Source organism: Zingiber officinale, chromosome 5B (assembly GCF_018446385.1).
Source record: "Zingiber officinale cultivar Zhangliang chromosome 5B, Zo_v1.1, whole genome shotgun sequence".
In the NCBI taxonomy this organism is placed as follows: domain Eukaryota; kingdom Viridiplantae; phylum Streptophyta; class Magnoliopsida; order Zingiberales; family Zingiberaceae; genus Zingiber; species Zingiber officinale.
In genome coordinates this window covers 19,947,380-19,962,381 of record NC_055995.1, presented here as the reverse complement: position 1 = coordinate 19,962,381, position 15,002 = coordinate 19,947,380, and the positions used below count along the sequence as shown (strand labels likewise).

Here is a 15,002-nt window from a genome sequence, read left to right as displayed (position 1 = left end):
CTAGCCCTAAGTGTAGTGGTTTTAGCATCATAAGCTACATGATTTTCCTTAACTTTATCATGCTTCCTATTTTCATGGTAAATAGCATTAAAATGATATAAGTTAGAACTATCATGCTTTTTACCATGATTTAAAGGAATAGGCTCAATAAATGTTACCTTCCTTTTTATCTTGGAGGCTCCCCCTTGAGATGAGCTTCCTCCTTGAGCCTTGACCACCTTCTTCCCCTTGGAACATTAACTTCGGTAATGCCCCTTTTGATTGCAAAAGAAACACACAATATGCTCCTTGCTCTTCTTTGTATTGGGGATGGTCTCCTTGGGCTTCTCCTTGTCCTTTTGTGCCACTTGGCCCTTCTTCTTGGCCAATTTAGGGCATTTACTTTTGTAATGCCCTTTTTCCTTACATTCAAAGCATATAACATGATTTTTATTAGTAATTGAAATTGTTATACCTTTGCTTGTAGGGGTGGCATCTTCTCCTTTTGATCCGGAGGTAGAAACTTCCTCTTGATTCGAAGATGATACTCCTCCAGTAGATTTGACTTGATTCGTGGAGGTGGAAGCTTCTTCATCCTCTTCTTCTCTTGACCTGGATGTGGAGGATTCTTCTTGCTCTTGATCTGGTATCAATGAAGATTGCTCCCCCTCAATCCTAGAGGTGGAGGATTCATCTTCGTCCTCTTGTACATTAAACAAGGAATATACTCCTTCCTTGCTCTTTTAATTGCTCTCCTTTGAGGATGAAGCTTCTTCTTGGACTTCTTCTTCGGAAGTTGAGCATCTCTCAACTTCGGAGTCCTCCTCTCGTTCTTGCTCCAATGAGTCGCCCTCTTTGGATTTTTCTTGGCTTGGTACAGTGGAGGAGATCTCATGAGTCTTTGCCAATTTGCTCCATAGCTCCTTGGCATCTTCAAACTCTCCAATTTGCTCCAAAATGTGGCTAGGCAATAGATTGACCAAAAGCTTGGTCACTTTTTCATTGGGCTCACATCTTTGGATTTGTTCTTGGCTCCATTTGCTCTTCTTGAGAATTTTGCCCTTTGAATTTCTTGGAGCCTCGAAGCCTTCCATAAGAGCAAACCATTGCTCTATCTCCATCATCAAGAAATTTTTGATTCTTGATCTCCTAGAATCGAAGCTTGTCATTGTGAATGGTGGAGCACCCTCGTGTCAAATCCAAGTCCATCTTGGAATTGCATCTTGAAGTTGAGCTTCTTGAATTCTTTGACTTTGATGAATTTGCTCCAACTTCTTCACCCTCTAGCTTTGCTTGTTTTGTTTGCCCCTTCCGGCGATGATTCCAGTGAAGAGCGGCCTCGCTCTGATACCACTTGTTGGGACCGAAAAGTAGTTAGAGGGGGGGTGAATAGCTCGGCGCGTGCTCGGTGCTTGACGTTGCTTGTTTCTTCAAAGATATGCAGCGGAAATGTACAAGAAACAAAACACACAACGCTAACAAGGAGGGTTTACTTGGTATCCACCTCATAAGAGGTGACTAGTCCAAGGATCCACGCACACACACACACCTCCACTAATAAACACTCCTTTTCGGTAACTACCGAAGGCGGAGAAGCACTACAAGTTCGCACTACAAGAAGAAAGGGAAAGGGAAACAAAATACAGCACAAGCTTACAAGAAACCCTAACCCTAGCTTTCTTCTTCAGCTATAGATCCGCCTCTTGACTTAGAAAACCTCTAAGAACCTTCAAGAACAGGCGATCTGAACTTTGTGGAGAAGCTGTGGAGTCGCTGAGATGAAACGTATGAAGTCTCGGAAGCTCTGCCAAAGGAATCGAGCGCCTACAGCTAAATACGAAGCCAACGGTCGGATCCCGATCGATTGGAATGCTCCCAATCGATCGGGGAGGCTTTGGATCGATCAATGGATCGATCTAGAGCGCCTCTGTACTCTGGGAATTTGCCTGGATCGATCGGCTGATTGATCCAGGGCTTATCGCGACAAAACGCACCTCCCAGATCGATCAGGGTCTCTGGATCGATCAGCTGATCGATCCAGAGGCGTTCTGTGCTCGCGACTGCCTCCCAATCGATCCACTGATCGATTTGGACGAAGACTTCTCGCGGGGACACCTCAATCAATCGGCCGATCGATTGGGCTCCAGCCAATCGATCGGCTGATCGATCCAGCTTCTTATTTTTGCCCAAAACCAAGTCCCAAAACCCCCAAACCAACATCCAGTCAATCCATGACCTGTTGGTTCATCATGCCTAGCATTTGGTCACCCTTGACCTGCTAGGACTCCCTCACCAAGTGTCCGTTCAATCCCTTTGACCCACTTGGACTTTCCTTCATCATGCCAAGTATCCGGTCACTCCCTTGACCTACTTGGACTTTCACCAGATGTCTGGTCAACCTTGACCCATCTGGATTTCTCCGTGCCTGGCTTCACTCACCAGGACTTCCATTCTGCCTAGCTTCACTCACTAGGACTTCTCTTCTGCCTGGCTTCACTCACCAGGACTTTCATTCTGCCTAGCTTCACTCACTAGGACTTCTCTTCTGCCTGGCTTCACTCACCAGGACTTTCATTCTGCCTAGCTTCACTCACTAGGACTTCTCTTCTGCCTGGCTTCACTCACCAGGACTTTCATTCTGTCTAGCTTCACTCACTAAGACTTCTCTTCTGCCTGGCTTCACTCACCAGGACTTTCACCTAGCTTCACTCACTAGGATTTTCACCTGGCTTCACTCACCAGGATTTCCATTCTGCCTAGCTTCACTCACTAGGTCTTTCACCTACCTTCACTCACCAAGACTTTCACCTAGCTTCACTCACTAGGATTTTCACCTGACTTCACTTACCAGGATTTCCATTCTGCCTAGCTTCACTCACTAGGTTTTTCACCTGGCTTCACTCACCAAGATTTCCTTACTGCCTAACATCCCAGTTAGGACTTCCCAGTCAAGTATCTGGTCAACCTTGACCTACTTGACTCTTCTTCAACCAACCTGATCAGACCCTGATCAGAGGGGAATTGCACCAAACAATCTCCCCAAATGAACAACTGCATTGTCAAACATCGAAACTCAAACCAAGACTCAAGCTTGGTCAACCAGGTCAGCCTTGACCTGAGGGATATTGCACCAACACCTAGTACAACTTAAGGGGGAGTGTTAACTTAAAGGGGAGAAAGGGTTCAATTATTTTAAAAATATGTTGAAACATCGATGTGGAATTTGTTTTTAAAAAAATACATCTTATGAAAAATTATTTTCTTTTAGAAAGTTTTTAGAAAATTAAATCATTTTTTTTGAAAATTTTTCTTCCAATTTGAAAGTTTTTCTTAAATCTTTTTTGTAAAATTACAATTTCTGTAAAATTACAATTTCTTTAAAATTATTTTGAAAAATATTTTCACTTTATTCTTAAATACATTTTGATAATATTTTCAAAATTAATTTGTTGAATTTATTTTAAACATTGATTTGAAAATGGATAACTTAGAAAGTGTTTTAGAAAACTACTTTAACTTATACTTTGAAACCCTCTTATTAAATTATGCATTCAGACATGTTTTTAATACTTTTTTGAAAACTCTCTTGAAAAATATTTGCATTCTTTGAACCTATTTGAGTAATTTTTTAAAAAAAAACATTACTTCCAAAATTTTTCTTTTAAAAGATAAGCCCTTTCTATTTGAAGTTGTTAGGTTTTCAAACACTGATTTTTAGAACTAATTAAAGTACTATGCATTTATTTATGCCCTTGTTTGAAACCTTGTTTGAAAAACTAAGGTTGCAAGAATTCTCTTTGCTAAATTTTTATTTATGCCCTATGCATTTATCTTGTTTGATGTATGCCAAAGGGGAGGATAGTGGGTTAGGTTAGAAAAAATCAACCCATTTTCAAATTCATGCTTAATGCTACTTTTTCTGCTTTATTACTTATGCTTAATGCTGCGTTATCTGTTTTATTACTTTATTGCATTTTTTCTAACTTTAACTCGGATTGTCATTACATCAAAAAGGAAGAGATTGTAGGTGCAGGTTGCACTAATAATCTAGTTTTGATTTATGACAAATAAGTTAAAGTTAGATGTATTATTTGTCTAACTACTTTACCAAGTATACAAGAGTTGAATGGTCTGAGGGACCTGACACAAGGCTGAAATCCAACAAGGTCCGCTGGGCCCGATAGTTGGTGCGAAGTCCAGATAGGTCCATGGGGCTCGATATCTGGCGGGAAGTTTGGTTGGGGATCGCGGGACCTGACAATCGGTCGAAGTCTAGTTGGGCCTACGAACCTGACAACTGGCGGGAAGACCTGGTGGGTCAGAGGCAAGTCAAGTGACTGTAAGTGGTAAGTAAAGGTAAGCAATTGGAGGAGAGATCCAGTGAGGACGTGTTTCCCGTTGAGGGAACTGTAGGCGTCGATTCAACTTAAGTCTATTTGGAAAACCTAAGTTGAGATTTTGACTAAGTTCTGGTCTCGTGGAGACATAATCTAATTAATACTCACATTTTATCATGTTGTGCTAATTCTGTTTTACAGGGGTAAAATATATTTTTCAATTGCCTGGACTAACCTTTTCTTGCAGGTGGAAGATTCTGAAGAAAAGGGTCTGGGCCCTCGAAGTTGTTCCGGGCACCTGGAGCAGGCTCACCCAATGGGTGCCAAGGGCGCCCAAGCGATCCGGCCACCCAAACTCAATCCAGGCGTCCAAAATCGAAAAATCATCCACAAGCTAACGTGGAGCACGTCAATTGGTCAAGCCACATGGTCCAAGCGCCCGGAGGGGTTCTAGGAGCCCGAAATGGATCTATTTAAAGGCCTTCGACCCAGAGCTTCAGTACAACAATTGCGACAAGTTTCCTTCTTACTCGGTGCTCTGAAAAAGCTCCTGCGACATTATGAAGCTCCTGCGACATTATGATGCTCCTTCGACAACCGGCTACTCAGATTTTCATACTTTCCTTGTTGTCAGTAACCTTGTTTTTTTGTTCCTATACTTATCTTTTAACACATTTTGTGAACTATTAGTGGATTGCCCAACGAAAGTACTCAACGAGTGAGAGCCTTGGAGTAGGAGCTGTTGAAGGCTTCGAACTAAGTAAAACCAACTTGTGTTAGCGTTGTTTGTTTCTTCCATTTTTCGCTGCATAACTTTGTTTTAATTCAAATTTTTTGACGATCGCTATTCACCCCCCCCCCCCTAGTGTTCTTTCCAATCCTACACAAACTACACGAAATAAAAGTATAGCGACAATACAAAAATGGAAGACTCGAGCGTAGCTTGTCGGAGCAGCTTTTCGGTATCCTAGAGTTCTTTCTAGAGAAACCCGTGAGTATGAAAGTCATAGGAATTGGTGCTTTGAAGCTACTAGTCCAAGCTACTTATATAGGTTGTTCCGGGAGCTTAGAGCTCCTCTTCGGGCGCTTGCAGTGTGTTAACATGGATGCACCTCATCGAAAGTTTTTCCTGTAAACTTTATTCACCTCCGGGCGCCCAAACCCTTCTGGATGCCTAGACCCACCTTGTCTAAGAGCCTAGAGCAACTCCGAGCGCCTAGACCTCCAGGCGCCTAGACAAGATTCGAGAGCCTCGACAACCTTCTTCCAACTTTTTTCCCTGCATGAAAGTGTTTGTAAAATACCCTGCATCACAGAGTTATGACAGTATAAAATAAACAGAATAATTATTAATTAGATTCTATCTTCCCAAGACCAGGATATAGTCATAATCTCAGCTTAGACTTCCAAAATGGCTTTAAGTTGAATTGACACCTATAAGCCCTAATTGTAACTCGCCCTCACTGGAACTCTCTCCTCCAGTGCTTACCTCACTTACCATTGTAGACCCACTGGACTCTTTGACCCACCAAGTCTTTCTGCTAGATGCCCTATCTGAACTTAAGCCAGTTGTTAGGTCCCGCAGACCCAATTGGACTTTCTGCTAAATATCAGGTCACTCCTTTATCTATTTGGATTCATGCTAGTTATCAGGTCCTCCAGAGCTAACTAGGCTTTAGTTTGGTGTCAGGTCTCTATCTTTCAGTCCTGCATACTTGGTAAAAAGGTTAGATAAATAATACATCTAACTTTAATCTATTTGTTATGTATCAAAATCTAATTATTAGTACAACCTGCACTAATAATATATTCCTCCGAAGAGCATCTTTATGCCAATTGAAATATCATTATTGCAGGGGCCAAAGAGGAGACCAAATCCAATAGTCGTTAGTCCCCCCCCCCCCCCCCCCCCCTCTTACACAACGCCACGTGTTAGCTAGGTGAGCATCTAGGGGACCAGGTCTGACAACCTCATAATTGTTAGACCATTCCCAAGATGTCACATGCTTGGGAATATTCACTATCACTGCTAGTGAGTTCCTTATAGGAGGCAAATCTATTTCAAGGATAGAAAAAATAATATTAGTACGGAGTGACCTTAAAGAAGGTTATGTATAGCATCGCCTGAGAAGGAGGATGTTAGCGGCTAAGGCTAAGGCGAAGTTGTCGCTTGGGGCAATAGGACAAGTTGAGATGACATCTAAGACTGAGAGGGAGTCTGAGACTAAGAGGGAATCTGAGATCGAGATGGCATCTGAGACTGAGATAGAGTCTAAGACCGAGATGACGTCTAAGACTAAGATGGAGTATGAGACTGATATGACGTCTAAAACTGAGATAGAGTTTGAAATCAAAATGGCGTCGGAGTCTGAGATGGAGTTTGAGACTGGTTCCTTAGTCAGACCAAATATGCAAAGAGGAGCATGTTGGACCTTATTTGAGCTAAGTTAATTGTCTTTCGAATTAAGTCTGATCCATCTTGACTTTGACTGATAGATCAACCTAGGTATTGATCCAAAGGGCACATAGATGTCAAAAAGAGACCTCCACATCAAGAATTATATAGTGCAATACTAAATTATAGAAATGACTTCTTAAGGAATGAAGATTCAAATTTCACCCAAGGTACATTGTACTTGAGAAATTTAAATTACTTGTGTCGGTGAAATAGACTACCTAAATAATAAAGAATATTATACTTAAGAAATTCAAATTATTTGTGACAGTAAAATAGACTCCCTAAAAAAAGGGTTCGAATCATCCAAGACACATTACACCAATTATCATTTATATTTATGCCAAGTTTAACTGGACCAATGGGTCAAAATTTACCAAAAAATGCCTTCAAAATTTACACTTTTTTTCAGTTACTTTAGTTATTTCGCCAATAAAGAGTCAACATTTTTATACCGGAAAATATTTTTAGTAAGCAAAAAAATAGAAATAGAAGAGTCTGACTTAAAATTTTCAAACAGGAAAGGAAAAAATGCAATTTAAGTTTTGCTTTCATTTCAATACCGTTCCAAACTTAGCCAAAATCTGTACCTCCTTCTATGCATCTGGCAGTAGCTTTTGTCCAAATCCATTGTGGCCAGTGGGTACCAATTTTGCCGCGTTTTTTCCATCGACATTTGTAACGGCATCCATGCGTTGGCTGGATAAACGGACGGCCGTGATCCCGTGGTTGACCATAACTGTGACGGCGGCTATGGCTACCGTTCTTTCTCGTCGAAACAAAATTGGCAACGCCAGCTGTGCAAGTTGAGATTGATCATTTTGATTCTTTCTTTATATATCGAACTCACCACCCTTCGACGCATCATTTCTTCTTCAATCTCCCATTTGTTCGGCCTTTTGAGTTTCTCAGATCGATCCATGGCGGAGAGGCACTTCAAGTACGTGATTCTCGGCGGCGGTGTTGCGGCGGTAAGTCCGGTCCCGGCGGTTGCTTCTGGATGACGGTCTCTTGCCTTTTTTATTCGAACTAGGGATTTGAGAAACGATTTAATATTCCGATCGCGTTTTCTTGCTTTGAGGATTGTTCTTTTATTCGGTTGAATCCGTTTCTTCTGTGGCATGTAATCAAAGGAACTGTTGTAAATTCTCGCCCTAATTTGATTCTCTCTTCTGTGGTTTTGGCGATTAGGGATACGCGGCTCGGGAGTTTGCGAAACTTGGTCTCAACCCGGGAGAGTTGGCAATCATATCGAAAGAGGCGGTATTGCATCTTTCCTCCGATTGTTTGCATTTTTTGATTCGTAGGGAAATTGAAAGCTTCTAACTTTGGTATTGAGGCACAATAAATCAATCGATTTTCTCATCTTATCGGTGGAAACCATTTATGTTTCAGATGGATTCACTTGTTTCATGTTAGAAGTTGTTTTTGAAATCTTTTTGGGCAAAATAAGGACATTTGTTCTGTTTTCCTTTATGAACTACTCAGGTAGCACCTTATGAACGGCCAGCGCTCAGCAAAGGCTACCTTTTCCCTCAAGGTATGCACTTGGATTCAAATAGGAAGTAGTAAATCTTGTTTGTTCGATTAAATGCCTTTTTTGTTAATTTGGTCCCAATTACTGTCCTTGTGACCGTCAAATGATATTAATTCGTGGATTTCTGCTCTTCACTATTCTTTTCATATACATTCGAATTTTAGTGAAGAATTAATACTCTAAGACATCTATCTGGTTAAGTGCTCCTCTCAAACTTTAGTTAAAGGACAAATGGTCATATTCGAAATTGTTTACTTGAAGTTGAATTGTTACTGGCCAACATGACACACTTTAATTGTGTGTGTCCAGGGGCGTAGCTAGGATTTTGAAATAGGGGGGCTGGAAAATTAAATCTTAAATCTTAAATCTTAAGTTTGAGTTTTTTTGTTTCTAATGTTGATCTTGAACTTGACTGAGGAGGATTATCTGTAGTATTTGAATTTTTTGATAATTGCTCACTGTTTTTTTGAATGAAATAATCCGTGATACTTCTTTTTGACATTTTGATTCACCTATAAATAGACAATTCCTAACTCATCATTTATTTCACATATAAACATAATATTAATGATAAAAAATCAAAAGGATTTAATAAAAGATGCATTTATAAATTCTAAATTATGATTTTGATTTATGAAGCAATATTTACTACTAGAACAAATTAAAGTTTCAAATCTTACAAACACAAATTGTAAAAAAGCAATATAAATTTTAATCACAAATTCACAACCAAAATATGGAATATTAATTATCAAATACCATAGTTAATAATAAAAATCAGTAAATGAGTGCATTCAAAGAATTAACTCACCGAATGACTCCAATAAATTAGTGTAGGGTTGTAGGCTGCAAAGATGAGTGAGACGATAAGATGAATCAACTCACGGTCAAGGCAGAGAGCACCAACAAATAATAGCGCAACAGCCGCACGGTGGAGTTTCAAAAGAGGAGGTGTGTCGGCGTATCGCCTTTGCTGCTTTGCAGATCCTCTTGCTGTTCGGCAGTAGCAAGCGCTGTTGCAGAGGCAAAGCTCGGTGATGAAGGAGGAGGAGGAGGAGGAGGAGGAGGAGGAGGGAGGGAGGAGGAAAATAAGAAGAAAATTAGTGAACGATTGAATTTTTTTTACCGGTTTGGCTCTTTCTGCTCTTCTCGGCTTCTCGCTTTTTGTCGTCCTTTCTTTTTTCGTTCTCTTGATTTGCTTTGGGTGAAAAGAATGACAATAGGGTTTTAGTAGTGCCGATTTATTTTCAGAGAAGGGAATTGTAATATACTAATATATATACCTATATTATATATAATAATATAAAACAACCTATGGGTCTTGGTTGGGCTTGAGCCCAGCCAAGCCCCTACTTAAAATACGCCCTTGTGTGTGTCGATCACACAGTGTTTCTTCCACAAGCTCCTGTTTAGTATTGGGTACATAAATCCTGATTCTATGTGACCAATTCCACTGAGAAAGCAATCAAGCTGATATGCACATTATGTCTGACCGGTATTTTCTTCTTTATCAATTCAATAAGTTCCATTAGTAGTATGTAGCCTCTGGTACCGCCTTATATTGATTTTTTAAAAAAAAATGAAATTCCCAACATATTTTCATAACTGTTCACTCTTTCCAAACTTACCATTCTTTGTATTTTTATGATTTGTTAGCTTTGTCTAGTTGTTGTGGTTCATGCTTGGCTTGAAATATATTTTATCTCATACCCAACTATTATCAGTTTCATCTCTCTATTTTTTTTATTTCTCTTTTTCCAAACTAACATTCTATTCCCTTATCAATATGCACTATGAAGCACATCAAATTTCACATTAGCAATTTTTATCAAGACTTCTTTCCTGCCATCACAAAACGTATCTTGGTTTATAGGTGCTGCAAGACTGCCTGGGTTTTATGTCTGTGTCGGCAGTGGCGGTGAAAGACTCCTTCCGGAATGGTACACTGAGAAAGGTAAATTAGTTTGTAAGTTTTTATTTTTATTTTTTACACTTAATGTCAGTATTCTCATTCTGCAATGACCAACCAGTCAATCACACTGAAGCATTACTTGCCCATCATTCCTTACATTTTTCATTTTTCATTCGCCACTAGAAAAACCATATGATTGCTTGTTTTTGTAAGTAAATGGTCAAGATCTCATTTTGTGTGATACTAGTTCATTTTTTGTTGTCTTTTAGGTAATTTCAATCTCTGCAACTTCTTTGTTTTTAACTTTCAGTACCAATATAGTTACTTAAGAATCTCTATCATAACTTATGTTATCGTAACTTTTTTCTACAGGCATAGAACTTATACTTGGCACAGAAATTGAAAAAGCTGATCTAGGATCCAAGTCTCTTATTAGTACAGCCGGTGAAATCTTCAAGTATGATACTCTTATTATTTCTACCGGATCCACAGTAAGTCAACGACATTAAATCTGCTAATTATAGCTTTCTACACATTTGTGCATCATTTCACCCCCTTGAGTCAGTTGAAATCTGCTATTAATTCATTATATGACCTGATTTAAGTGGCATTTCTATGCTGTTTAGGTTGTAAAACTGTCTGATTTTGGCGTCCAAGGGGCAGATGCAAAAAACATATTCTACTTGAGAGAGATTGAGGATGCTGATAATCTTGTTGCTGCTATCCAAGCAAAGAAAGATGGAAAGGCTGTAATTGTTGGTGGAGGATATATTGGTCTTGAACTTGGTGCAGCATTGAAGGTCAATAACTTAGATGTTACTATGGTCTACCCTGAACCTTGGTGCAGTAAGTTGCACTCCAACTTCAGTATCAATTTTTTACAGTAAATTAATTCATTATCAGACTCATTAATGCCATGGATACTAACGTTTGCAATTTTGTGACAGTTTACTGAATTCATCTAGAGACCAACATCTTAGGTCACTCATCTTTCATGTCACTCACCTTTCATGTATTTTCTATTTTGCAGTGCCAAGATTATTCACTGCAGGAATTGCTGCTTTTTATGAAGGATATTATGCCAATAAAGGGATCAAAATAGTCAAAGGAACTGTGGCTGTTGGATTTGATTCTGATACAAATGGAGAGGTAATTCAACTTAATCTCTTTTTTGTTTCATTGACTATCGTTTTCTCGTCTCCCTTTACTTCTCTCTAATCAGGTGAACTCTTCCAACATTCAAATCTGTTGGTCTTTTTTGAACTACTCCACCACAACATCTTAACCTATGTTCTGTTAATTTCCCATCCATTTAAGCTAAGCAGATACATCTGGTTAACTTTGCAAAAATCAGGTTACTGCTGTAAGGTTGAAGGATGGTAGAGTACTGGAAGCTGATATTGTTGTTGTTGGGGTTGGTGGAAGGCCACTCATTAGTCTCTTTAAGGGACAGCTAGAAGAGGAGAAAGGTGGAATTAAGGTGAGATCCACTTCTCTTTATTTACTTCCTTGTTTCATATCTAATTATGCTCATCTCATTTCTGCTAATTGGCTACAGACTGATAGTTTCTTTAGAACAAGTATTCCTGATGTCTATGCTGTGGGAGATGTGGCTACCTTCCCCTTGAAGCTCTTTGGTGAACAAAGGAGAGTGGAACATGTGGATCATGCTCGGAAATCAGCTGAGCAGGCTGTGAAGGTGAACCTCCTTGCAGTATTCTGCTTGTGCAGCATTGTTGTTTGCCTCCATGAAAAATAATAAGCATAGCATATCTTCCTCTTCTCAGGCAATCAGGTCAGCAGAACAAGACGCGCCGATAGAGGAATATGACTACCTACCATACTTCTACTCTCGCGCATTTGATCTGTCGTGGCAATTCTATGGAGACAATGTTGGGGATACAGTCCTGTTTGGAGACAACGACCCAACCTCCACGAGCCCAAAGTTTGGTACTTACTGGATCAAAGATGGGAAGGTGGTGGGTGTGTTCCTTGAACATGGAACTCCGGAGGAGAACAGTTTGATAGCCAAGGTAGCTAGGCTCCAACCAGCAGTGCAAGACATTCAACAGCTTGAAAAGCAAGGACTTGCATTTGCTAGTGACATCTAAGTTGGTGCTGAAGTCCTAAAGAAGATTGGAAATTGATGACAGTTTATTGTTATCTACAAGTATGGAAATGCTTTGTTCATGAATAACTTAGCTTGGTGGGTGTTTGGATGTGAGAGAACAAAGGTTGATAAGAATCGTCGTTCAAACTGGTGCTCCTTTTTTTTCATCAATAAAAATTTATCCTTCCCCAGTGTATTTAAAAAAATTAACTTATTTACAGGAAGTTGGCACTAAGTGAGGGATACCAGTCAACATTACTTGAGCATCAGTTGTTTAAGACAATTGTTCGGCTAATCTTAGATAATCTTTTCTTTTGATTCACCTAAACATATTTAACCCATGCTGTGGAGGATAGAAAGAAAGTGATCCTCCATTCTCATCCAACCTTACCATTGTGTTCTACTTAGGGGTATAATTTAATCCAGCTGAGCCGAACAGTAAGAATCTTGAGCTCGGGATCAGTTCGTTATCTCTAAGCTTGAGTTCTATTCGAGTTCGATTCAAGCTTTAGTGTTTAAACTTGAGCTCAGTTCGTAATAAAATTAAATAGCTCGAATTCGACTTTAAAAAAAAGTTCGTTTAAAAATTAAATAAGGTTAACTTGTTTAAGATAATTAACTATAATAATTAATAATATAATTTTTAAATAAGGTTAACTTGTTTAAGATAATTAACTATAATAATTAATAATATATTATTATATTTATTATTTATGTGATATTTAACTATATATATATATATATATATATATATATATATATAATAATAATAATAATAAAAAAGATATGTTGCATAACTTTTTCATACGCTCCTTGCGCAACTGCCACTGTTACAATCCCAATCAGCATTTTTATTTTTTTGTCATCTTTTTTATTTTTTATTTTTTACCATCTTTTTTTAGTTTTTTTTCCCAAACAGCCTCTTCTCGTTTTCTTTCCTCTCTCGACGCAGCCGCTGCCATCCTTCTGGGTACCATCTTTTTTTAGTTTTTTTCCCAAACAGCCTCTTCTCATTTTCTTTCCTCTCTCGACGCAGTCGTCGCCATCCTTCGGCGCTGCTTGCCCAGAAGTGACCCAGTGCCATCATTTTTTTATTTTTTTCACAAGCCGAGTCTTTTGGTTTTCTTTCCTCTCTCGATGTTCTGCCGCCACCGCCATCAGATGCCAACCCTCACCTCGAGTAGATCCCTCAACCATGGGAAGCCCATACAGGACGCTTGATGAGGTCCGGATTCGACGCCGATGCGTATCTATGGAAATGATTGTAGGAGATCTTGCGACCAGCTAAAAGGGGGTTGAATGAACGGCGCCCCCAATTACTCGCTTCCTACGTATTCGTTAATGCGCAAGCGGAAATACAAATACTAATTACGAATACAAAAGCTAATGACAAAGAAAAGAACAAGCAAACTAATGCACGTCAATGTAACGTGGTTCGGAGATGATGCTCCTACTCCACGGCTGTCCGTAAGGTGGGCGATCCTGATCCTTCGGTGAATTAGCCCCCGGCAAACTCCGGTTACTCAAGCAACTCCTTGTGGGTGGAGAAACCTCACCACAACACCAACCAAGAACATTTGGACACAAGAGACCTTGAGCACTTTAGTGACTACTAATTAGGTTTTAACCAAGTCTAATTTCGTCACCTTGGCCGGTCATCCCAAGCTCCTTCTTATAGAGCTTGGAAGAAATCAGCAAGCTGATTTGCCCGTTACCAGTCGACTGGTGCAAGTCCAACGGCTCTCTACCAATCGACTGCTACAGTGCACCAGTCGACTGCTACAGTGCACCAGTCGACTGCTACATTAACTACTACAGTGTCGTTGACTACTACAGTGCCCGTTGGCTGCTACAGTACCCATCGGGATTTTTTCCCGAGTACAATCTCTCATGCACTCGTACCCTTACGACTCACTTGACTCTTCTTTGCAGCTTTGATCTCTTGCCTTCAAGCCTATTTCCTTTGGCTCTTGTCCCTCAGATGCATCCAAGCCCGCGGCTCATCCCTTGATGATATCCTTCGCGTATGCGTCGAAGTCGCTTCCCTCAGCCCTTGTCCTTGCTGCCTTGTCTACGGTCCCTCGGATGCTCCATCCTTCACCGGATCCGAAGCCATCAAGCTGAGTCATATGTGTACCCTGCAAACCTGCACACTCACATACACATATCAAATAACAAGGGTAAACCTAACTTAAACCCTTTGCCCAAACACCAAAACATATGGTCACACGGACCATTGGGATTGCTCCAACAATCTCCCCCTTTTTGATGTTTGGCAATATGTTTAAGTTAGGGAAAACATATATAGCAAATAAACATGCCAAAAAGAAACAATGGACTTATGTTGCTAAGGCTGCACACTTGGACTTACACCGCCAAATGGACTTACGTTGCCAAGACTACACACTTGGACTTACACCGCCAAAACAAAATGTAAACATGCATTAGAATCTATCACAAGGCTCCCCCTACACCTAAGCTCTTCATTGAGCTAGGAATTTCCCACAGGGATATTTAAGAACCTATCACAAGGCTCCCCCTACGCAAAGACACTAAAGGTTTTCCCAACTAAACCTTACTTCTCCCCCTTTGCCTAACATTCAAAAAGTTCTCCAACAATATCCCAATTGTTGAACATTTATCATCCAAACTTACCCTAAACTCATGTATTT

The 15,002-nt window shown here is 39.9% G+C and overlaps 1 protein-coding gene across 1 annotated transcript; it reads left to right on the top strand.

Moving 5' to 3' along the window:
- The first annotated feature begins 7,567 nt into the window (after window positions 1–7,567).
- Window positions 7,568–12,565, top strand: LOC121984213 (monodehydroascorbate reductase 3, cytosolic-like). Its single transcript, XM_042537040.1, has 10 exons — window positions 7,568–7,742; window positions 7,963–8,034; window positions 8,260–8,311; window positions 10,182–10,262; window positions 10,593–10,711; window positions 10,847–11,066; window positions 11,251–11,369; window positions 11,575–11,700; window positions 11,779–11,919; window positions 12,008–12,565. Exons 1-10 carry the CDS (start codon window positions 7,692–7,694, stop codon window positions 12,329–12,331), a joined length of 1,305 nt encoding a protein of 434 aa, XP_042392974.1. The 5' UTR covers window positions 7,568–7,691; the 3' UTR covers window positions 12,332–12,565.
- Window positions 12,566–15,002: the final 2,437 nt, after the last annotated feature.

Excerpts from the sequence above, each read along its gene's own strand:
- LOC121984213 (XM_042537040.1), top strand. The coding sequence starts at position 7,692 with ATGGCGGAGAGGCACTTCAAGTACGTGATTCTCGGCGGCGGTGTTGCG. Across the intron at positions 11,067-11,250 it reads CTACCCTGAACCTTGGTGCA|TGCCAAGATTATTCACTGCA; the intron begins GTAAGTTGCACT and ends TCTATTTTGCAG. Across the intron at positions 11,370-11,574 it reads ATTCTGATACAAATGGAGAG|GTTACTGCTGTAAGGTTGAA; the intron begins GTAATTCAACTT and ends TGCAAAAATCAG.